The sequence below is a fragment of the Phasianus colchicus genome, chromosome 36 (assembly GCF_987193195.1).
Source record: "Phasianus colchicus chromosome 36, bPhaCol1.hap1.1, whole genome shotgun sequence".
Taxonomy (NCBI): Eukaryota; Metazoa; Chordata; class Aves; order Galliformes; family Phasianidae; genus Phasianus; species Phasianus colchicus.
The window spans coordinates 2,474,124-2,494,824 of NC_143471.1; the positions used below are offsets into that span (position 1 = coordinate 2,474,124).

Here is a 20,701-nt window from a genome sequence, read left to right on the forward strand (position 1 = left end):
CACACCCCCATATCCCCTATTATCCCCCATATCCCCTTTTATCTCCTATTATCCCCTATTATCCCCCATATCCCCTATTATCCCCCATATCCCCTATTATCCCCTATTACCCCCTATTATCCCCCATATCCCCTATTATCCCCTATTACCCCCTATTATCCCCCATATCCCCTATTACCCCCTATTACTCCCTATTATCCCCTATTATCCCCTATTACTCTCTATTACCCCCTATTATCCCCCATATCCCCTATTACCCCCTATTACCCCTATTACCCCATTACCCCTATTACCTCCTATTATCCCCTATTACCCCTATTATCCCCCATATCCCCTATTACCCCCTATTACTCCCTATTATCCCCTATTATCCCTTATTATCCCCTATTATCCCCTATTACCCCCTATTATCCCCCATATCCCCTATTATCCCCCATATCCCCTATTACCCCCTATTATCCCCCATATCCCCTATTACCCCCTATTACCCCTATTACCCCATTACCCCTATTACCTCCTATTATCCCCTATTACCCCTATTATCCCCCATATCCCCTGTTATTCCCATATCCCCTATTACCCCCTATTACCCCCTATTATCCCCCATATCCCCTATTACCCCCTATTATCCCCCATATCCCCTATTACCCCCTATTACCCCTATTACCCCATTAGCCCTATTACCTCCTATTATCCCCTATTACCCCTATTATCCCCCATATCCCCTATTACCCCCTATGATCCCCTATGATCCCCCATGACCCCCCCTCCCCCCCACCTCCCCCAGCCCCCTGGTCGGACAGCAGCCCCCTCCCCAGCCCCACGCTGACCTCCACGGTGCTGCGGGCCCCCCCTCGCCCCCCCCCGGCCCCACAGAGCCCCCAGACCTTTGGGATGAGCAGGTGAGGATTTGGGGGGGGGGGGGGGGCTGGTGGGATCCCAAAATGGGGGACCCCAAAATGGAGACCCCAAAATGGGGGACCGGGATGGGACCGGGGGGGGGGGGGCTGTGGGGGTCCCATAATCCCATAATCCCCCCCCCCAGCATAATGGAGGAGGAGGAAGAGGAGGAGGAGGAGGTGACCCCCCCTGGGGGGGGCAGCAGCAGCAGCAGGGAGACCCCCGGAATGCAGCTGGGCAGGGTGAGACCCCCCCCAAAAAAAATCCCATATGTGACCCCCCCCAAAAAGAACCCATCTGCGACCCCCCCCAAAAAAATACCCCATATGTGACCCCCCAAAAAAAATACCCCATATGTGACCCCCCCCCAAAAAAAATCCCATCTGCGACCCCCCCCAAAAAAATACCCCATATGTGACCCCCCCCCAAAAAAAATCCCATCTGCGACCCCCCCCAAAAAATACCCCAGATGTGACCCCCCCAAAAAAAAAACCCATCTGCGACCCCCCCCCAAAAAAATCCCATATGTGACCCCCCCCAAAAATACCCCATATGTGGCCCCCCCAACCTCAAAACCCCTCTAAATGTGTAACACCCCCCCCAAAAAAATAGAACCCCTCTCCCCAAATTTGTGTCCCCCCCCAAATGTGCCCCCCCCATAAACCCCAAATGCGACCCCCCCCATCTGGGACCCCCCCCCATAAACCCCCAAATTTGATCCCCTGACATGTGACCCCCCCCCATTTAGGACCCCCCCCCAATCACAACCTCCCCCATAACCCCCAAATGTGACCCCCCCCATTTGGGACCCCCCCCCATAAACCCCAAATGTGACCCCCCCCATTCAGGACCCCCCCCCCATAACCCCCAAATGTGACCCCCCCCACCCCATTTAGGACCCCCCCCATAACCCCCAAATGTGACCCCCCCCATTCAGGACCCCCCCCCCATAACCCCCAAATGTGACCCCCCCCACCCCATTTAGGACCCCCCCCATAACCCCCAAATGTGACCCCCCCCATTCAGGACCCCCCCCCCGCCCTCAATAACCCCAAACTTCATCCCCCAAATGTGACCCCCCCCCATTGGGGATCCCCCCATAAACCCAAATGTGACCCCCCCCCCCCCCCAAATGCAACCCCCCCCCTCCATAAACCCTAAATGTGACCCCCCCGATATGTGACCCCCCCCCCAAAAAAAACCCCATATCCGTGCCCCCCCCGCAGCTCCAGGACCTTTTTGATTCCGACGTCCTCAGCATTGAGGTGAAGTTTTTATTTTGGGGGGGGGTCTCAAATTTATGGGGTTTCTTATGGGGGGGGGCGGGGGGGGTCCAGTATGGGGTTTTTTTTGGGGGGGGGGGGGGGGGGTTTGTCCCATTATTGGGGTTTTATTTGGGGGGGATCCCCGATTTCTGGGGTTTCTTATGGGGGGGGGGTTTGGGGTGGGAGGGGTCCCCGTTTTTGGGGTGGGGGTCCCAAATTTGGGGTTATGGGATTGGAATTATGGGGGGGTTCGTCGTTTGGGGTTTTGGGGTTGGGGGGGTCCCCATTTTTGGGGGGGGTCCCAGGATTGGGGTTTAGGGTTGGGGGGTCCCAACTTTGGGGTTTTTATGGGGGGGGTCCCAATTTTGGGGTTATGGGGGTCCCTGGCATTGAGGTTTGGGGTGGGGGGGTCCCATTTTTGGGGTCTCACCGCCCCCCCCCTTGCCCCCCCCCAGGATTGAGGCGCCGTTTCGTCGTTGTCCATTTTTTGGTGTTTTGAGCCCAAATCCGATGGCGGATTTTTGGTTTTTGGGGTTGTTTTTTTTTGAGGGGGGGGTGAGGGGGGGGGGGGGGCAAGGCTCAGGACCCCCCCCCAGGTCAACCCCTCCCCCCCCCCACGTTTACAGCCCCCGTTGGGTGAATAAAGGAGTTGAGATGTTGAGATGTGGGGTTTTCTTTGGGGGGGGCAGGGGGGGTCCCCAAATATTGGGGGTCCCCAATTGTGGGTCGATTGGGGGGGGGGGTTCCATAGAATTGGGGGGGTCCCATAGATGGGGGGGTCCCACTGAATTGGGGGAGGGGTCCCATAGAGGGGGGGTCCCACTGAATTGAGGGGGGGTCCCATAGAGGGGGGGTCCCACAGAATTGGGGGAGGGGTTCCATAAAGGGGGGGTCCCACTGAATTGAGGGGGGGTCCCATGGGGGGGGGTCCCACAGAATTGAGGGGGGGGTCCCATAAAGGAGTGGGCTCCCATTGAATTGGGGGGTCCCATAGAGGGGGGGTCCCATAGAATTGGGGGAGGGGTTCCATAAAGGGGGGGGTCCCATTGAATTGGGGGGGGTCCCATAGAATTGAGGGGGGGGTCCCACCTATTCGGGGGATCGCAGGGGTGGGGGAGGGGCCGGAATATTTGGGGGGGGAGGGGTCACATCACGTGACCGCTCGCCCTTTGCCCCACCCCCCACCCCCCAACGCGGGGTCCGAACGCAGCGACCCGCGAACGGAGGGGCGTGGCCTATTTTTAGGGGGCGTGGTCAGTGAGGAAAAGGGGGCGTGGCCTTGTGAGAAAGGGGGCGGGGCCTCGCGGCTCTTAAAGGGACCGCAGCACCGCGCCGCCCCCCCGGGGGTCGCCATGAGTTACCGCGTGAGCGCGTGGGGGCGGCGGCACGCGTGGGACGTCACGAGGATGGTGGCGGTGAGGGGGGGGGCGGGGGGGGGCAACTCGTTTTTTTTTTTGGGGGGGGGGGGTCGTTGGGTTAAAGGGAGTCCCCGGGTTTTTTTTTTGGGGGGGGGGGGGGCAATGAGTTTTGCCAATGAGTTTTGGGGGGGGTCTGATGTGATTGGGGGGGGGGAGGGGCAACAAAGAATTGGGGGGGGGGGGTCCCACGTGATTTGAGGGGGTCCCATTTGATTGGGGGGGGGCAACCAAAGAATTGGGGGTGGGGTCCATGTGATGGGAGGGATCCCACGTGATTTGGGGGGGGGGTCCCATTTGATATGGGGGGTGGTCCCATGTGATTTGGGGGGGTGGTCCCGCGTGATTTGAGGGGGGGTCCCAGTGATTTGGGGGGGTCCAACCAAAGACTTTGGGTTGGAGGGGGGGTAAAAGTGGTTGGGGGGTCCGAAACTCTTTTTTGGGGGGGGGGGGTTCCCAAATCTTCGGGGGGGGTCCGATGTGATTTTGGGGCCTCCCAGGTGTTATTTGGGGGGGGGGGAAGGTCGGTTTTTTTTTGGGGGGGGGGCGTTACTTTGGGGGCTCGATATCTGAGGGGGGGTCTCTCCATGTGCCCCCCCCCCATTCTTAACACCCCCCCACACAGGAGGCGGCGAAGATTTTGGGGGACAGCGACGCCCTGAGCATAACGCCTGAAAGTGAGGGGTCGTTGGGGACGGGGGGGGCATTTTATGAGGGGGGGGGCAATGAGGTGACCCCCCCCCCGTGCCCCCACCCCCCCCCCCCCCAGGGCTCCTGGCTGATGGATTCGGCCCGCACCCCAAATTTGGGTGTTTGGTGGCGGAGGCAGCAGGAGAGGAGGGTAAATTTGGGGGGGGGGGCAATGGGGGGGTCTGGGCGATCTGGGGGGAGCAATGGGGGGGGGCAATGGGGGGGTATGGGGGTCTGAGGGGGAGTGGGGGGGGGCAATGGGGGATCCTGGGGGGGTTTGGGGACCCTATTTTTTTTGGGGGGGGGTGGGGGGGGGGCGACACTGGAGGCTCTTTTGGGGGAGCTGAGGGGTCCGGGGGGGGGCAATGGGGGGGAAGGGGGGGGCATGAGGGGTCGTGGGGGGGTCTGGGAGGTGGTCCCGGATGGGGGGGGGGGCAATGGGGGGGGTTATGGGGAGATACTTGGGGGTGACTGGGGGGGTCTTTGGGGGTCTCTGAGGGCCCTATTTTGGGGGAGGGGGGAATTGGGGAGGGGTCCTGGGGGGGGTCTGGGCACCTTATTTTGGGGGGAGGGCACTGGGGGGCTCTTTTGGGGGGGCTGAGGGGTCTGGGGGGGGGGGGGGCAATGGGCGGGGGCTGGGGTGATATTTGGGGGTAATGAGGGGGGTCCTGGGGGGGTTTCTGGGGGTCCAGAGTGGGGATAGTAAGGGGGTGTGGGAGGGGGTCCGAGGGGGGGGGGGGAGCAATGGGGGGGTGGCGGGGGGGTGCATTGGGGGGGGTCTGGGAGGGGGTCCCGGGGGGAAGGCAATGGGGGGGGGGCCAGGGGGACATATTTGGGGGTAATGGGGGGGGTCCTGGGGGTCTTATTTTGGGAGGGTAGGGCACGGGGGGGGGGGCACTGGGGGGGTCTGGAGGTGTCTGAGGGCCCTATTTGGGGGGGGGGGTTCTGGGGGGGTCTGGGAACCTTATTTTGGGGGGGGGGGGCACTGGGGGGCTTTTTTGGGGGGGCTGAGTGGTCCGAGGGGAGGGGAATGAGGGGGGTCTGCGGGGGGGGGGGGTCCTGGAGTTCCGATCTTATTGGGGGGGGTCAATGAGTGTGGGAGGGGTGGGGGGCGCTTCGGGGGAGGGGGGGGGTCCTGAAGTGCAGCCCCCCCCCCATTTTAGGCCGTGCCATCGGGATGCTGCTGCACCACTTCTCCTTCTGCACCTGGAGGGGCCGCGTGCTGTGCGGGCAGGAGCTGTACGTGGAGCCCCCCCACCGCGGTATGGACCCCCCCCCAAATAACCCCCAACCCCCCCATAACCCCCCCCCCAAAAAAAACCCAAATCTCAATGACCCCCCCCCCAAAATACCCGTATCTCAATGCCACCCCCCATAGAAACCCCCCCAAATAACCCCAAACCCCCCCACGACGCCCCCCATAGAAACCCCCACGACCCCCCCCATAGAAACCCCAACCCCCCCATAACTCCCCCCCCCCAAAAGAAACCCCAAATCTCAATGACCCCCCCCAAAATACCTGCATCTCAATGCCACCCCCCATAGAAACCCCCCCAAATAACCCCAAACCCCCCCACGACCCCCCCCCATAGAAACTCCCACGACCCCCCCAAATAAACCCCAACCCCCCCACAGCCCCTCCCCAAAAAAACCCCCAAATCTCAATGACCCCCCCCCAAAATACCTGCATCTCAATGCCACCCCCCATAGAAACCCCCCCAAATAACCCCAAACCCCCCCACGACTCCCCCCCATAGAAACCCCCACGACCCCCCCAAATAAACCCCAACCCCCCCACAGCCCCCCCCCCCAAAAAACCCCAAATCTCGAGGACCCCCCCCCCCAAAATAAGCCCCCAAATTTACGCCCCCCCCCCCCCAATTTCCAGGCAGAGGAGTGGGGCGGGCGCTGGTGGAGAACGCGGCCAAGGTGACCCCCCCCCCCAAAAAAAATTGTTGTGCCCCCCCCGTTGCCCCCCTCCCATTACCCCCTATTACCCCTCATTGCCCCCCCCCATGTCAGTATCCCAACGCCCCCCCCCAATTGCCCCCCCCCCCCCAATCCCCTCCCCAGGTGGCACTGCCCAAATTGCCCCCCCCAATTCCCCCCCCCATGTAGCACTGTCCCATTGCCCCCCTCCCCAATTGCCCCCCCAGTTGCCCCCCCCAATTGCCCCCCCCCAATTGCCCCCCCCAATTCTGCCCCACATTTGACACTGTCCCATTGCCCCCCCCCCAATTTCCCCCCCCCCATGTGCCCCCCCCATTTGGCACCGTCACATTGCCCCCTCCCCAATTGCCCCCCCCCCAATGTCCCCCCCAGTTCTCCCCCCTATTTGATAATGTCCCATTGCCCCCCCCCAATTGCCCCCTCCCCCAATTGCCCCCCCCAGTGTCCCCCCTAATGCCCCCCCCCCAAATTCTCCCCCCTATTTGACACAGTCCCATTGCCCCCTCCCCAATTCCCCCCCCTCCAATTGGCCCCCACCATTGTCCCCCCCCAAATTGCCCCCCCCAATTGCCCCCCTCCAGTGTGCCCCCAATATTTGGCACTGTCCCATTGCCCCCCCCCTCAATTGCCCCCCCCCCAATTCCCCCCCCATTTGGCACAGTCCCATTACCCCCTCCCCAATTGCCCCCCCCCCAATTACCCCCCCAATGTCCCCTCCCCAATTCCCCCCCCCAATTGGCCCCCACCATTGTCCCCCCCCTCCAATTGCCCCCCCCCCCCAATGTCCCCTCCAATTCTCCCCCCTATTTGGCACTTTCCCATTGCCCCCCCCCAATTGGCCCCCACCATTGCCCCCTCCCCAATTCCCCCCCAATTGGCCCCCACCATTGTCCCCCCCCCCAATTACCCCCCCCAATGTCCCCCCCCCAATTCTCCCCCCTATTTGGCACAGTCCCATTGCCCCCTCCCCAATTCCCCCCCCCCAATTGGCCCCCACCATTGGCCCCCCCCAATTGCCCTCCCCCCAATGTCCCCCCCCCAATTCTCCCCCCTATTTGGCACAGTCCCATTACCCCCTCCCCAATTCCCCCCTCCCCAATTGCCCCCCCCCAATGTCCCCCCCCCAATTCTCCCCCCCATTTGGCACAGTCCCATTGCCCCCTCCCCAATTCCCCCCCCCAATTGGCCCCCACCATTGCCCCCCCCCAACTACCCCCCCCAATGTCCCCCCCCCAATTCTCCCCCCCATTTGGCACTGTCCCATTGCCCCCTCCCCAATTGCCCCCCCCCCAATTACCCCCCCCAATGTCCCCCCCAATTTCCCCCCCATTTGTCACTCTCCCATTGCCCCCTCCCCAATTGCCCCCCCCAATTACCCCCCCCCAATGTCCCCCCCCCAATTCTCCCCCCTATTTGGCACAGTCCCATTGCCCCCTCCCCAATTCCCCCCCCCAATTGGCCCCCACCATTGCCCCCCCCCAATTACCCCCCCCAATGTCCCCCCCCCCAATTCTCCCCCCCATTTGTCACTCTCCCATTGCCCCCTCCCCAATTGCCCCCCCAATTACCCCCCCCAATGTCCCCCCCCCAATTCTCCCCCCCATTTGGCACAGTCCCATTACCCCCTCCTCAATTCCCCCCCCCAATTGGCCCCCACCATTGCCCCCCCCCAATTGCCCTCCCCCCAATGTCCCCCCCCCAATTCTCCCCCCTATTTGGCACAGTCCCATTACCCCCTCCCCAATTCCCCCCTCCCCAATTGCCCCCCCCCAATGTCCCCCCCCCCAATTCTCCCCCCTATTTGGCACAGTCCCATTGCCCCCTCCCCAATTCCCCCCCCCCAATTGGCCCCCACCATTGTCCCCCCCAATTACCCCCCCCAATGTCCCCCCCCCCAATTCTCCCCCCCATTTGGCACAGTCCCATTACCCCCTCCTCAATTCCCCCCTCCCCAATTGCCCCCCCCCCAATGTCCCCCATAATTCCCCCCCCATTTGTCACTCTCCCATTACCCCCTCCCCAATTGCCCCCCAATTACCCCCCCCCAATGTCCCCTCCTCCAATTCTCCCCCCTATTTGGTACTGTCCCATTGCCCCCCCCCAATTGTCCCCCCCCACAATGTCCCCCCCCCCAGGTCGCTGTGTCCCACGGCTGCTCTCAGCTCCGCCTGCTGGTCCCGGGGGGGCCGGGGGGGCCCTGGGGGCTGCTGACCCATTTGGGTGCCTCCGATGTCACCCACGTCCCTTCTGGGGACGGCTGGGCGGTGTGGCACGTGCCCCCCCCCGGGGTGGCCGCCCTCGTCAGCTCCCCCCCCTCGTGATTCCTCCCCCCCCCCCAAAAAAAATCACACTAAAACAGCCCCCCCCCCCCCAAAGGATGGAATAAAGGTGTTGCACTGCAGGCGGTGGTGTGTAATGTTGGGGGGGGGGCTGGGGGGGGCATTGAGGTCCTGGGGGGGGATATTGGGGTCCTAGGGGGGGTTGGGGTCATGGGGAAGGTTCTGGGGGGGGGCATTGGGGGTCCTGGGGGGGCATTGGGATCCTGGAGGGGGGGGGGGAGTTCAGGGTCCTAGGGGGGGATATTGGGGTCCTGGAGGGGGGGGCGTTGGGGTTGGGGGGGGATATTGGGGTCCTGGGGGGGGGTGTTGGTGGTCCTGGGGGGGCATTGGGGTCATGGGGGGGGCATTGGGGATGGGGGGGGGAATATTGGGGGTCTTGGGGGTCCTTTGAGGTCCTGGAGGGGGGGGGTGTTGGAGGTCCTGGGGGGGAGTTCAGGGTCCTGGGGGGGGATATTGGGGTCATGGGGAGGGTTCTGGGGGGGGGCACTGGGGGTCCTGGGGGGGGGCATTGGGGTCCTGGGGGGGGTCCTGGGGGGGGGCATTGGGGGTCTTGGGGGGCCTTTGGGGTCCTGGAGGGGGGGGGGTGTTGGAGATCCTGGGGGGGCCGTTGGGGTCGTGGGGGGGATATTGGGGTCCTGGGGGGGTTGGGGTCGTGGGGAGGGTTCTGGGGGGGGGCACTGGGGGTCCTGGGGGGGCATTGGGGTCCTGGAGGGGGGGGCTGTTGGAGGTCCTGGGGGGGGCGTTGAGGTCGTGGGGGGGGATATTGGGGTGTTGGGGGGGTGTTGGGGGTCCTGGGGGGGCATTGGGGTCATAGGGGGGGGGGGTCCTGGGGGGGCGCATTGGGGTTGGGGATATTGGGAGTCCTGGGGGGGCTTTGGGGTCGTGGAGGGGGGGAGTTCAGGGTCCTGGGGGGGGATATTGGGGTCCTGGGGGGGGGGGGGGGAACATTGGGGTTATGAGGAGGGTCCTGCGGGGGGAATTGGGGTTGGGGGGGGATATTGGGGGTCTTGGGGGGGTTTGGCATCGTGGGGGGGGGGAGTTCAGGGTCCTGGGGGGGGAAATTGGGGTTGGGGAAGGGGATATTGGGGCCCTTGGGGGGGGGGGAGTTGGGGATCCTAAGGGGGAACAATGGGGTCTCTGGGGGGGGGGGGCATTGGGATCCTATGGGGGGGGGGGGGGGGCGGGGGGACATTGTTGTCACGTGAGAGGTGCAATGGGGACGGCCATGCAGGCGGCCATTGGTCCTCCGAGCCGCGTGGTGTCGCTGTCCGCGCGTCCCCTCTGCCCCCACCCACCCACCGCGGTGCATTGTGGGAAGGAAACCTTTGCCCCCCTCCCCTCCCCACACTGTATTTTTTGGAGGGGGGGTTTGTAGTGGCGGGGGGGGGCAGCATGGAGGAGGTCCGGATCCGACCCTGCGCCCCCAGCGACTGCGCTCAGCTCATGGGGCTCATCCGGGTACGGACCCCCCCCCCAAAAAAAAAAATAATGTAGAGACCCCCCCCCCCACCCTCCTTCCTACTCCTCTATGAGACCCCCACCCCCCAAAAAAAAACAAAACATAGGGACCCCCCCCCTCCCTTCTCCTCCTCCTCCATAGGTTCCCCCCCCCCCGAAAAAAAAAAACAGGCAACCCCCCCACAAATAAAACAGGGACCCCCCCCCTCCTTCCTTCTACACGGGACCCCCCCCCAAATAAATGGACCCCCCCCCCTTTAGGAGCTGGCAGAGTTTGAGGGGATGCCGGAACAGGTCGAGATTGGGGAGGAAGGTGAGTGACCCCCCCGCCCCCCCGCCCAAATGAAGGACCCCCACGTATTAAGGAACCCACCCCCCAAAAATTAAAGCCCCCCCCCCCCCCATCACAGAGCTCCGTGCCGGAGGTTTCTCGGACCCCCCCCTGTTCCGCTGTTTGGTGGCTGAAGGCTCCGGTGAGAACTGAGACCCCCCCCCCAAAAAATAAAGTAACTCCCTCCCCACCCCGGAGCGACCAGTGACCCCCCCAGGAGCCCCCAGACCCCTTATGGACCCCCCCCGCCCCTCCAGATAAACCTGGGACCCCTAAATAACCCCCAATTCCCCCTCCCCCCCCCAATCCCAAATCCCCCCCCATGTCCCCCAATCCAAACATGGGACCCCCAAGTCCCTCCCCATGACCTCCAGTCACCCCCCCCCCTCCCCAGTCCAACCCTGGGACCCCCAAATCCCCCCCCACCCCCCCCAGTCCCCCCAGTGCAACCACAGGACCCCCAAATCTCCCCTCACACCCCCCAGTCCAACCATGGGACCCCAAATCCCCCCCCAGGACCCCCCCACCTCCCCCAATACAACCACGGGACCCCCAAAGCCCCCCCCAGGGCCCCCCCACCTCCCAATCCAATCATGGGACCCCCAAATCCTCCCCAGGACCCCCCCATCCCCCCCCAATCCAATCACGGGACCCCCAAATCCCCTGCAGAAGCACCAACCCCCACCCACCCCCCACCCCCCATCACCCAGGGGGGGCCCTGGTGGGCTTTGCTCTCTTTTTCCTCACCCACAGCGCCCGGGGGGGGCCCAGCCTCTACTTGGAGGACCTCTACGTGACCCCCCCCTTCCGAGGTAGGACCCCTTCCCCCCTCCCCCACTTTTTATTTTGGGGGTGGGGGGGTGTGCACAGATCCCATTGTGTCCCCCCCCCCCCTCCGCCCTTTAGGGAAAGGCATTGGGTCGCGGCTGCTGAGCAAAACCGCGGAGGTACAGAATTTGGGGGGGGGGGCTTCGGGGGGGGGAGGGGGACAGTGAGGTTTGGGGGGCGGGGGGTCCATGAGGTTTTATTTGGGGGGGGATCTACAAGGTTTTATTTCGAGGTCGGTCCCCGGGGGGGTCTTGGGGGGGGGGGGGTCACTAATTGTATGGGGGGTCCCTAATTGCATGGGGGGGGCACAGGGGGGGTCCCAATTTCATGGGGGGGGGGGGGGGGGCGGGGATCCCAGTGTCCATTTGGGGGGGGGTCCATAGGCCCACTGGGGGGGAGGGGCACACGGGGGATTCATGACAGCTTCCCCCCCCCCCCCCCGCCAGGCCGCGTTGGCTGCCGGCTGCCACCGCACCTATCTGTCGGTGCTGGATTGGAACAGCCCCGCCCGGAAGTTCTACCGGGCCCGGGGGGGCCGAGAAACGCCCCCCTGCCTCCACTGCTTCCGGGGTTCCGCCATCAAAGAGCTGGCCGCGCCGCTTCCGGCTTTACCGTTTCCGCTTCCGGCCTCACTTCCGGCGACGCGGTGATGTTAATAAACATGGCGGTCACCCCGCGTCACGTGCTTTGCGCTTCGTGATTGAGGGGGATATATCCCACAGTCCTTTGGGGGACGGTCGCTATGGCGACGGCCGGGTGGGCGTGGCTTAGTGAGGTCCTTGCGCGGCGCGGCGCGGGGTGATGACGCCATCGGGCGGCGCCGGCGGCTGTGGGGAGGCGGCGGCGGAGGGAGGCGGAGGGCGGGCGCCGCGCTGCGGGGGTGAGCGGAACCCCCCCCCCATCCCCAACGGCACCGGGGGGGGCATTGGAAGGGGTCGTTTGGGGGTCGGGAGGGGATGGGGGAGAGCGGAGGGGTTAAGGGGGGGGTTAAGGGGGGAGGGGGGCGGGTTGGGCCTGGTGGGGGGGGAGGGGGGGGCTGGAAGGGGAATAATGTGGTTCTGGGGGGCACGGGGGGGGGGCGGGACCTGGGGGGGGGAAATTGGGGGATAATGGGGGTCCTGAGGGGGGTAATTATGGCGTCCTGGGGAGCAATGGGGGGGTCACGGGGGGGCGGTGGGGATCTGGCGGGGTTAACGGGGTTTGGGGGGGGGGTAAGTGGGGGATAATGGGGGGCCTGGGGGGTAATGGGGAGAGCAGGGGTCCTTGGTGGGGTAATAAGAGGTAATGGAGGTCCTGGGGGGTTAATAATGGGGTCCTGGAGGGCGATGGGGGGGTAAAGGGGACCTAGGGGGGGTAATAGGGGTATAGTGGGGGTCTTTGGGGGGTAATAAGAGGATAATGGGGGTTCGGGGGTGGGGGGGGGCAAAGGCGGGTAATAAAGAGGTCCTGGGGGGGCTCTTGGGGGGGTAATAGGGCTGTAATGGAGGTGTAATGGAGGAGTAATGGGACCGGGGGGGGGCTCAGTGGGTCCTGGGGGGGGGGGGGTCAGTGAGGCACTGGGGGCTCCTTGGGGGGGGGGGGGTGTCATTGGGATCAGAGAGGTCACGTGGTGGATCAGTGGGGCGCTGGGATGGGGGGGGGTCATTGGGATTGGGGGGGGTCCCACGGGGGGGGTGACTGTGGCACTGGGGGGGCTTTGATTTGAGCTGACCCCCCCCCCCTTTCCCCATCCTCCTCCCCCACAGCCATGAAGGAGGCGCTGGCGGCCCGACAGCTCTGGGGTTACCCGGGGGGGGGCGGTGGGGGCGGACGGGCACGAGACGGCCCCCCCCGCCGTGAACCCCACCCCTGGGGAGCGGGAATCGGGATGGGGGGGGGTCCCACCCCGCCACCGCCCCCCTCGGGCAGCGGAACCTCCCGCCGCCCCCCCCCTCCTCCGTGGGTCTCCGACGAAGAGGAAGAGGAAGAAGAAGAAGGCAGAGGAATGACGGGGGGGGGTCCCGGGAGGGGAATGGGGGGGGGACGGCATCGTTGGACCCCCACGAAATGGGGTCCGGCCCCCCCCAGGAACCCCCCCATCCAAAGGAGGCGGGGGGGGGCCCAGCAGCGGCGGAGGCAGCGGGCGCTGCGCGCTCTGCGGATGCTGTTTTACGCCAAGGGGGGGCCGTGGGCCTTTCCCTGGAAATGGGGGGGGCGGAAAAAAGGGGGGGTACGGCGTCGCCCCCCCCCATCGTTGTCCCCCGATGAGGAACGCGGTGGGACCCCTCCTCCCCCCCCTGCCAGCACCACCCCCCCTCCGGCGCTGCTCGGCCCCCCCCCGCATCTCGTGGCGACGCTGAGCCCCCCCCTCCCCCCACCGGTTCACATCGCCCCCGGCCCCCCCCCCATCGTGGAAGAAATGGAGGTGGGGGGGGCGGAGCTGGGGGTGGGGGAGATGCTGGGGGCCCCCCCGGGGATCGGAGAGGAGGAAGGTATTATTGGGGGGGGGGGGGAATTATTGAGGGGGGGGGCAAAAAGGATTGGGGGAGGATGAATTGGGGGGGTGTGGGGGGGAAATATGGAGGGGGGGCAAAAAGAATTGGGGGGGTGAAACCTATTGGAGCGGCAAACGGCTATGGGGGTGGGGGGGTAAATATGGGAGGGGGGGCAAAAAAATATGGGAGGGTGGAACCTATTGGGGCGAATGGGCATGGGGAGGTAAACGTGGGGGGGGACGAAGGGGGGGCAAAAGGAAAGGGGGTGGGGGGGTAAAGATGGGGGGGTAAAAAGGATATGGGGGGGCAGCTTGGGGGTGTTTTGGGCCCCCCCGCATGTTCTTGGGGGGGGGAGGCATTGGGGGGTCCTGATTGTGATTGGGGGGGGGTTCCTGGGAGGGGTTTGGGGGAGGGGGTGGGGGGGGGCAGGACGTGTGTAAGTTTATTGGGGGGGGGTCTGCAGTATTTTGCGGAGGGGGGGTCCTAATGTGGGGCAATTATGGGGTTCTGATGAGGGGGGCTCGGGGGGGGGGCATTAAGGGGTCCTGATGTACTGGGGGGGGGGGTCTTTGCTGTGGGGGGGGGCATTAAGGGATCCCAGTGTGATCTGGGGGGGGGGGGGCACCACTTGAATTGCCACTTCCCCCCTATTTATCCCCCCCCCCCTCAATTTCAGGCTCTCTCCCCAACGGATTCGGGGGGGGCCCCCCCCCCACGTCCCCCCCCCCCGACGCCCCCATCCTCATCAGCAACGTCTGCAGCGTGGGGGGGGGCACGGATCCCCACCCCCTCCCCCCATCCCCGCGTGCTGTCGGCGGGGGGGGGGCGGCGCAGGGCAGCCCCCTGCGGGAGGAGCACGTCACCTGCATCCAGAGTGAGTCATTAGCTTCGTTAGCTTCATTAATTACCCCCCTCATTAACATCCCCCCCCGCCCCCCCCACTTCCCTCCTCCTTCAGGCTCTCTGAACCCCCCCCCCAATGTGAATTAATTGCGGGTAGATTCGTTAATTAAGATTGGAGACGTTTATGGGTGCTCAGAGTCAGAGCCAACGCTGGTTTGTTGATAATTAACTCACTAATTGATTGCTGATAATTAGTTGATTAATTGCCCCGTTGATGCACCCCCCTCCCAGGCTCTCTGTCTCCCCCCAAGCATTCATTAATTGGGGGGGGGGGGGGGGCATTAATTCACGTTGGGGATGTTAATGGGGGTCACAGTGAATCGCTGTGCTATTAATTAACCAGTTCATTAATGGCCCCCACTAATTGACGGCCCCGGCATGGAGCAATGGATTCCTGTTGGAACGTTAATAGGGGGTCAGACTGAGTGCTGCCCTGCTGAGAGCTAATTAATGAGTTAATTGTAATTAATGAGTTAATTAATGAGTTAATTGTGGCTGCTAATTAATGCCCCGCCCGGCTCTCGGACCCCCCCCCTTCCCCAATGATTAATTAAAGATGGAGGGATGGATTTACATCGGAGCCATTCATAAAGAGGGGTCAGAGCTAAAGCTGCCCTGTTGTTAATTAATGACTTAATTAACGGGCTAATTAATGGCGGTCGCTAATTAACGCCCCCCAGGCTCTCTGACCCCCCCTCCCCGGCATCAATTAATTGGGGAGGGAGCATTGAACGGAACCAGCGTGGGCCCGCTGCCCCGCTGCGAGCCGGTTAACGAGTTAATGAGCGAAGAGGTTAATGAGCTGCCCGGTTAATTAACGCCCGCAGGCATCCTGGACGAGTTCCTGCAGTCCTACGGGAGCCTCATCCCCGTCAGCGCCGACGAAGTGGTGGAGAAACTGGAGGACATCTTCCAGCAGGAGTTCAGCACCCCGCAGAGGTGGGAGCCCTTCCGGGGCGGGGGGCGGGCACTTCCGGTGTGGGACCGGGAACTTCCGGAATTGGGAGAGAGCACTTCCGGGGCGAAGCTCTTTCGGGTTAGGAATGCGTTTAGAAGGTGGGGAAGGCACTTCCGGTGTAGGGATGGGGGACCTTCCGGGTTGGGAAAGTGCACTTCCGCTGCGGGGGGGGTGGGGCTGGGGGTAAGCACTTCCGGGGCGGGAGGCATTTCCGGGTTGTGTGGGGGGGGGGTCCCTTGGGGGGGTGGTGGGGGAGGGTTATCCTTTTTTTTTTGGTGTGGGGGGGAAGCATCCGGGGTGGGGGGTGGGCACTTCCGGAGTTGGGTGGGGGGTCTCTTCCGGGTTTGGGAGTTCTTGATTCTTGTGTCAAGGTTTGGAGGTGGGGGGGGGGGGGGAGGTTTAGGACCATTTGGGGAGGGGGGGTCCAAGAATTGGAGCGGGGCTGGGGGGTCCTTGGGGTGGTGCTGTGTGCGGGGGTCCTGCGAGTGTTTTATTGGGGGGGTGTGGGGGGGCACGAATTGGGATGGGGGGTTCTCGGGGGGTCCCAGTGTTTTGGGGGGGGGGGGGGGTCTTAGCTGTGTGTCGTGTCCCCCCCACCCCCCCCCAAAGGAGGGGCTCTGTGCAGCAGCTGATGCATTCCTACCAGCGGCTGCCAGCTGGTCCCGGAGGTGTTTGTTTGGGGAGGGGTCCTGGGGGTGTTTTATGGGGGGGGGGGGGGTCCCAAGAACTGTTGTAGGGTGTCCTAAGGGTGTCCTGGTGTTTTGGGGAGGGGGTCTCGTAGCTGATCCCCCCCCCCCCCCCCAAGAGATACTCTGTATAGCAGCTGATGCAGTCCTACCACTGGTTGGAGATGTTGATTTGGGGAGGGGTCCTGGGAATGTTTTATGGGAGAGAAAGGGGGGGGAGTCCCAAGAACTGTTGTAGGGGGTCTTAGGGGTCTCCTGGTGTTTTGGGGGGGGGTCTCATAGCTGTGCCCCCCCCCCCAGGAGGGGCTCTGTGCAGCAGCTGATGCAGTCCTACCAGTGGTTGGAGATGTTCATTTGGGGAGGGATCCTGGGAATGTTTTATGGGAGAGAAAGGCGGGGGGGGGGTCCCAAGAACTGTTGTAGGGGGTCTTAGGGGTCTCCTGGTGTTTTGGGGGGGGTCTCATAGCTGTGCCCCCCCCCCCCAGGAGGGGCTCTGTGCAGCAGCTGATGCAGTCCTACCAGCGGCTGCCCGGCAATGCGCTGCTGCGGGGCTTCCGGGTCAGCTACAAACGCCATGTGTTGACCATGGACGACCTGCAGACCCTCTATGGCCCCAATTGGCTCAATGACCAGGTGGGGGGGGGGGCGGGCGGTGGGGGGGGAGTTTGGGGTGAGGGGGGGCACCAATTATTGAGGTGGATGGCTGTGAAGGGGAGGAGGGGTTTTAGAGATGGAGCCCCACTGGGTTGCATTGCGTTGGGTGGGAAGACGTTTGGTGGTCCCGTAAGAGAGTTTGGGGGGGGCTTCAAAGTTGGGGAGGCAGCCAATTATTTGGGGTGGGGGGGGGCGAGCAGGGGTCATAGAGATGCGGGGGGGTCCGATAGGATTTCACTGCGTTGGGTTGTTGATCCCATAAGTGAGTCTGGGGGAGGGAATGGGGGGCTCAAAATCGGGGAGTTTCAAAGTGGGAGGGGCAGCGAGCTATTGGGCAAATGTTTGGAGGGGGGGGGGATGCCTCAAAATGGGAGGGGGTCCTCATCAAAATGGGGTAAGGGTCCTAAAATTCTCCCCCCCTCCCCCTGAATCTTACAGGTTATGAATATGTATGGGGACCTGGTAATGGACGCTGTGCCTGACAAGGTGAGCGGGAGGGTTTGAGGAGGGGGTGGTTTATAGGGGGGGGGCCTGTCTTCATTTTGGGGGGTTTGGTGGGGGGTCTCTCAGCCTGGGTTGAGGCGCCCATCCCCAATTTTGTGTGCCCCCCTCCCCCCCCCAGGTTCACTTCTTCAATAGTTTCTTCTACGATAAACTGAGGACACGTGGATACGAGGGGGTGCAGCGCTGGACCAAGAATGTGAGGGGGGGGCTTATGGGGGCGGGGCTTAGGAGAGGGGGGCGGGGTTTGAGGGGACAGGGCTTTAGGGGGAGTGGGGTCTAAGGAGGGGCGGGGTTTTGAGAGGGGGCGGGGCTTACGATGAGTGACATGAGAGGAGCTCGAGGGGTGGGGCTTCACGAGGGAGGGGCTGGGGGTGGGGCTTAAGGCAAGGTGAGGCTGGGGGCGGAGCTTTAGGGTGGGAGGGGGAGGAAGGGGAGGGGCTTTGTGGTTGGGTGGGCAGGAGGGGGCGGGCTTCAGGGTGGGAGGACAGGAAGGGGCGGGGATTCAAGAGGGTGGGGCAGGAGAAGCTGGGATTTCAGGGTGGAATGGACAGGAAGGGGCGGGGCTTCAGGATGGGAGGGGCAAGGATGGGCAAGGCTTCAAGAGGGTGGGACAAGGGGCGGGGCTTCAGGGTCTGATGGACATGAAAGGGCGGAGCCTCAAGGGGGTGGGACAGAGGGGGAGGGGCTTCAGGATGGGAGGGACAGGAAGGGGCGGGGTTTCAAGAGGGTGGAACAGGAAGAGGTGGGGCTCCAAGAGATGGGAGAGAGGGGCGGAGATTCATGATGGGAGAAAGAGGAAGGGGCAGGGCTTCAAGATGGCGGGACAGGAAGGGACAGGACTTCAGATGGGAGCAGCTGATGGTCCCAAGGAGCCCCAAAGGCTGCAGGTGAAGGGAGGTGGGGTGTGGGTGGGGGTGGGGGGATGCGTTTGTGACCCCCAGCCCCAAACCCTGGCCTGTAGGTGGACATCTTCGGCAAGGAGCTGCTGCTGATCCCCATCCACCTGGAGGTGCACTGGTCACTGGTGGCCGTGGACGTGGCCCGGCGTCGCATCACCTACTTTGACTCACAGCGAACCCTCAACCGCCGCTGCCCCAAGGTGGGCGGGGCCTGGGGAGGGGGCGGGGCTTGTGGGGGAGGCGGGGCCTCTGGGTGGGGGCGGGGCCTGTGGGGGGTTCGGGCTATAAGAGGTGGATTGAGGCTCTGGGGGATGGGGGTGGGTTCTGAGAGGGGGCGTGGCCTGTACCAGGGGGAGGGGCCTATAAGAGGGGGCGTGGCTTTGCTAGAGGGGGCGTAGTCTGTGGGTGGGGGTCTATGGGAGGTGGGCGGTGCTTAAAGAGGTGGGTGGGGCTCAGAGGAGGGGGGTGGGGCCTCTGGGTGGCTAACTTGAAGGGGCGGGGCCTGCGGAGGTGATGTCCATGAGGAGTGGGTGGGGCTTCTGGAAGGGGGCGGGGCCTATTTGGGTGGGGCATTTCTGAGGGGCGGGGCTTCTAACATAGGTTGTTTATGGAAATGAGGCACCTGGAGAAGCATGGCCAGAATGGTCCATGTGGGGCCAGGCTTCCGGTGTGGGCGGGGCTTGAGCCGGAAAGGGTGTGGCCTGCTAAGGGGGGGAATGGGCGGAGGTGGGCGGGGCTTTGGGAGTGGGCGGGGCCTCATGGGAGGTGGGACATCGCAACCCAGAGAACGGTCCTGATTGGATCACAGTGTTGCGCGGCTGGGGGTGCGGCCAATTGGGGCGCAGCTCGATCGGGGGGGGGGGGGGGGGGGCGTGGCCTCGCTAGGCTCCGCCCCCCCCCCACCTGACCCCACCCCTTTGGCAGCACATCTGCCGGTACCTGCAGGCGGAGGCGGACCGGAAAGAGAGGCCCGACTTCCGGGAGGGGTGGAGGGGGGCCTTCAAAATGGTGAGTGGGGGGAAATGGGGGGCTGGAATTTGGGGGAGGGGTCGTGGGGGTGGGGGAGGGTCCCATGGGTGGGGAGAAAGCCGATTTTGGCGGGGTTGTGGGGGAGGGGCCTATAGAGGTTGTATGGTGGGGGGTGTCCAGGGATTGGGGGGGGTCCTGGGGGTGATTTGGGGTGGGGGGGCACTTCTTTAACGACCCCCCCCCCCCATCTCCAACAGAACGTTGCACGGCAAAACAATGACAGCGACTGCGGTGCCTTCGTGCTGCAGGTGGGGGGCAGGGGGGGCACAGGGGGGGCCGGAGGAGTCTTGATGTTGGGCTGGGGGGGCTTGGGGGTGAGGGGTTGTACATGGGTTATTACGGGGGGTGGGGGCACAGGGGAGGATTGGGGGGGGGTCCTTAATAGAGGGCTGGGGGACACACGGAGATGGGGGTGAGGGGTGCAGGAGGGTGGGGGGGTATATGTGTTATTGGGGGGTGCAAAGGGGTCTGGGGGGGTCTTGATTTAGAGATGTGGGGGTTGGGAGGGGGCTTTGGGACATGTTAGGGTCAAGGGGGTGGGGGGGACATAATGGGGGCACACTATAATGGGAGAATGTCTTCTGGGGGGGGCAGTGGGAGACTGGGGGAGGTAGGGATGAAGTGGGGGGGGCAGTGGGGTGGAGGGGTTTTGGAGGCGTTGGGAGACTGGGGGGGTAGGGATGGAATGTGGAAGCGGTGGGATGGGGGGGGGGCTTTGGGGGGGTAATGGGTTGTATGTGGGTTACGGGGGGGTTAATGTGAAACTGGGGGGGGGTAATGTGAGATTGGAGGAGTGATGGGGGACTTGGGGGAGGGCAGTGGGGTGGGGGGGTCTTTGTGGGGGTTGGGAGACTGGGGGGGTAGGAATGAAATGTGGGATGGGGGAGGGCTTTGGGGGGGTAATTTGTTGTATGTGGGTTACGGAGGGATTAATGTGAAACTGGGGGGGGGGGTAATGGGAGAATGGGGGTAGGAACCAAGTTGGGGGCTATTGGAATTGGGGAGGGTGTTGGGGGGGGTAATGTGAGACTGGAGGGGCGATGGAGGACTTGGGGGGGGGGGGCAATGCGGGTGTTTGGGGCAACATTTGGGGGCTGGGTGGTGGCAATGTTTCTGCGTAGGTTTATTATAGAGGCTGTGTGCGATTGGGGAGGGATAAAGGTAGGGAGAAGGGGGGGCAGGAGGTGGGGGGGCACAAAGAAATTCTCCTACGTCCCCCACCCCCCCTCATTTTTTGCCTCCCCCCCCCCCCCCCCAGTACTGCAAGTTCCTGGCCCTGGGGCGGCCGTTCAGCTTCACGCAGCAGGACATGCCGCAGCTGCGCAGGCAGATGTACAAGGAGCTGTGCCACTGCAAATTGGCCCTGTGATCTGGGGAGGGGGGGCACCGGGGGGGGAGGGAGGGGGGGCCGCACACGA

The 20,701-nt window shown here is 63.7% G+C and overlaps 4 protein-coding genes across 15 annotated transcripts in view; all 4 read left to right on the top strand.

Moving 5' to 3' along the window:
- Window positions 1–2,721, top strand: part of STAG3 (STAG3 cohesin complex component) — a 46,611-nt gene extending 43,890 nt beyond the window's left edge. For 10 of the 11 annotated variants that reach the window (XM_090129484.1, XM_090129485.1, XM_090129483.1 and 7 more), the window contains 4 exons: window positions 788–902; window positions 1,046–1,142; window positions 2,127–2,165; window positions 2,621–2,721. In XM_090129484.1, the coding sequence (XP_089985610.1) occupies window positions 788–902; window positions 1,046–1,142; window positions 2,127–2,165; window positions 2,621–2,626 (257 nt within the window). In that variant the 3' untranslated portion in view covers window positions 2,627–2,721. Of the gene's footprint in view, window positions 1–787; window positions 903–1,045; window positions 1,143–2,126; window positions 2,166–2,620 lie in introns of those variants that run through there. The other variant, XM_090129491.1, reaches the window with a different exon arrangement.
- A 546-nt stretch (window positions 2,722–3,267) lies between these two features.
- On the top strand, window positions 3,268–8,544 carry LOC149913597 (thialysine N-epsilon-acetyltransferase-like). 2 transcript variants are annotated; one of them, XM_090129515.1, is made up of 6 exons: window positions 3,280–3,580; window positions 4,206–4,257; window positions 4,350–4,421; window positions 5,434–5,532; window positions 6,159–6,199; window positions 8,356–8,544. In XM_090129515.1, exons 1-6 carry the CDS (start codon window positions 3,518–3,520, stop codon window positions 8,539–8,541), a joined length of 513 nt encoding a protein of 170 aa, XP_089985641.1. In that variant the 5' UTR covers window positions 3,280–3,517; the 3' UTR covers window positions 8,542–8,544. The 2 variants fall into 2 exon arrangements, with proteins under 2 accessions (XP_089985642.1, XP_089985641.1); XM_090129516.1 differs by lacking the exon at window positions 4,350–4,421 and having other exon boundaries at window positions 3,268–3,580.
- Window positions 8,545–9,774: 1,230 nt separating this feature from the next.
- Window positions 9,775–11,853, top strand: LOC149913598 (thialysine N-epsilon-acetyltransferase-like). Its single transcript, XM_090129513.1, has 6 exons — window positions 9,775–10,017; window positions 10,279–10,330; window positions 10,428–10,490; window positions 11,059–11,160; window positions 11,255–11,295; window positions 11,623–11,853. Exons 1-6 carry the CDS (start codon window positions 9,952–9,954, stop codon window positions 11,824–11,826), a joined length of 528 nt encoding a protein of 175 aa, XP_089985639.1. The 5' UTR covers window positions 9,775–9,951; the 3' UTR covers window positions 11,827–11,853.
- Window positions 11,854–11,932: 79 nt separating this feature from the next.
- Window positions 11,933–20,675, top strand: SENP3 (SUMO specific peptidase 3). Its single transcript, XM_090129508.1, has 11 exons — window positions 11,933–12,056; window positions 12,922–13,647; window positions 14,327–14,524; window positions 15,381–15,492; window positions 16,683–16,830; window positions 17,290–17,337; window positions 17,474–17,551; window positions 18,317–18,454; window positions 19,179–19,262; window positions 19,481–19,531; window positions 20,542–20,675. The coding sequence occupies exons 1-11, from the start codon at window positions 11,978–11,980 to the stop codon at window positions 20,650–20,652; spliced, it is 1,773 nt and encodes a 590-aa protein (XP_089985634.1). The 5' UTR covers window positions 11,933–11,977; the 3' UTR covers window positions 20,653–20,675.
- The last annotated feature ends 26 nt before the right edge of the window (window positions 20,676–20,701 follow it).